The 255-nt window shown below is 40.0% G+C and overlaps 1 protein-coding gene across 1 annotated transcript in view; it reads left to right on the top strand.

Annotated features, from left to right (window-relative positions):
- LOC119587101 (inactive selenide, water dikinase-like protein) overlaps positions 1 to 255 on the top strand; it is a 21,052-nt gene that overhangs the window by 9,153 nt on the left and 11,644 nt on the right. Inside the window, exon 4 of the mRNA XM_037935849.1 lies at positions 58 to 170. Coding sequence (XP_037791777.1) covers positions 58 to 170 — 113 coding nt within the window. The remainder of the gene's footprint in view (positions 1 to 57; positions 171 to 255) is intronic.

The raw sequence follows: 255 nt of genomic DNA on the forward strand, positions 1-255 counted from the left end.
ATGAATTGATTCAGAAAATTTGCTACACATCTTAGAAGTTATACTTCTAATTTTCAGGATGCTGCTCTAGAAGCTAACACATCTGTGACAGGTGGCCAGACTGTGATGAACCCCTGGTGTACCATTGGGGGTGTTGCTACAACTGTATGTCAGTCCAACGAGTTCATTGTGTAAGTGTGGTAGCTGTGTTTGCATATCCAGATGGACCAGTAGTTTATTTCTTCAGTATAGTTCATAACACAATGACAACAGTAA

Source organism: Penaeus monodon, chromosome 22 (assembly GCF_015228065.2).
Source record: "Penaeus monodon isolate SGIC_2016 chromosome 22, NSTDA_Pmon_1, whole genome shotgun sequence".
Lineage (NCBI taxonomy): Eukaryota > Metazoa > Arthropoda > Malacostraca > Decapoda > Penaeidae > Penaeus > Penaeus monodon.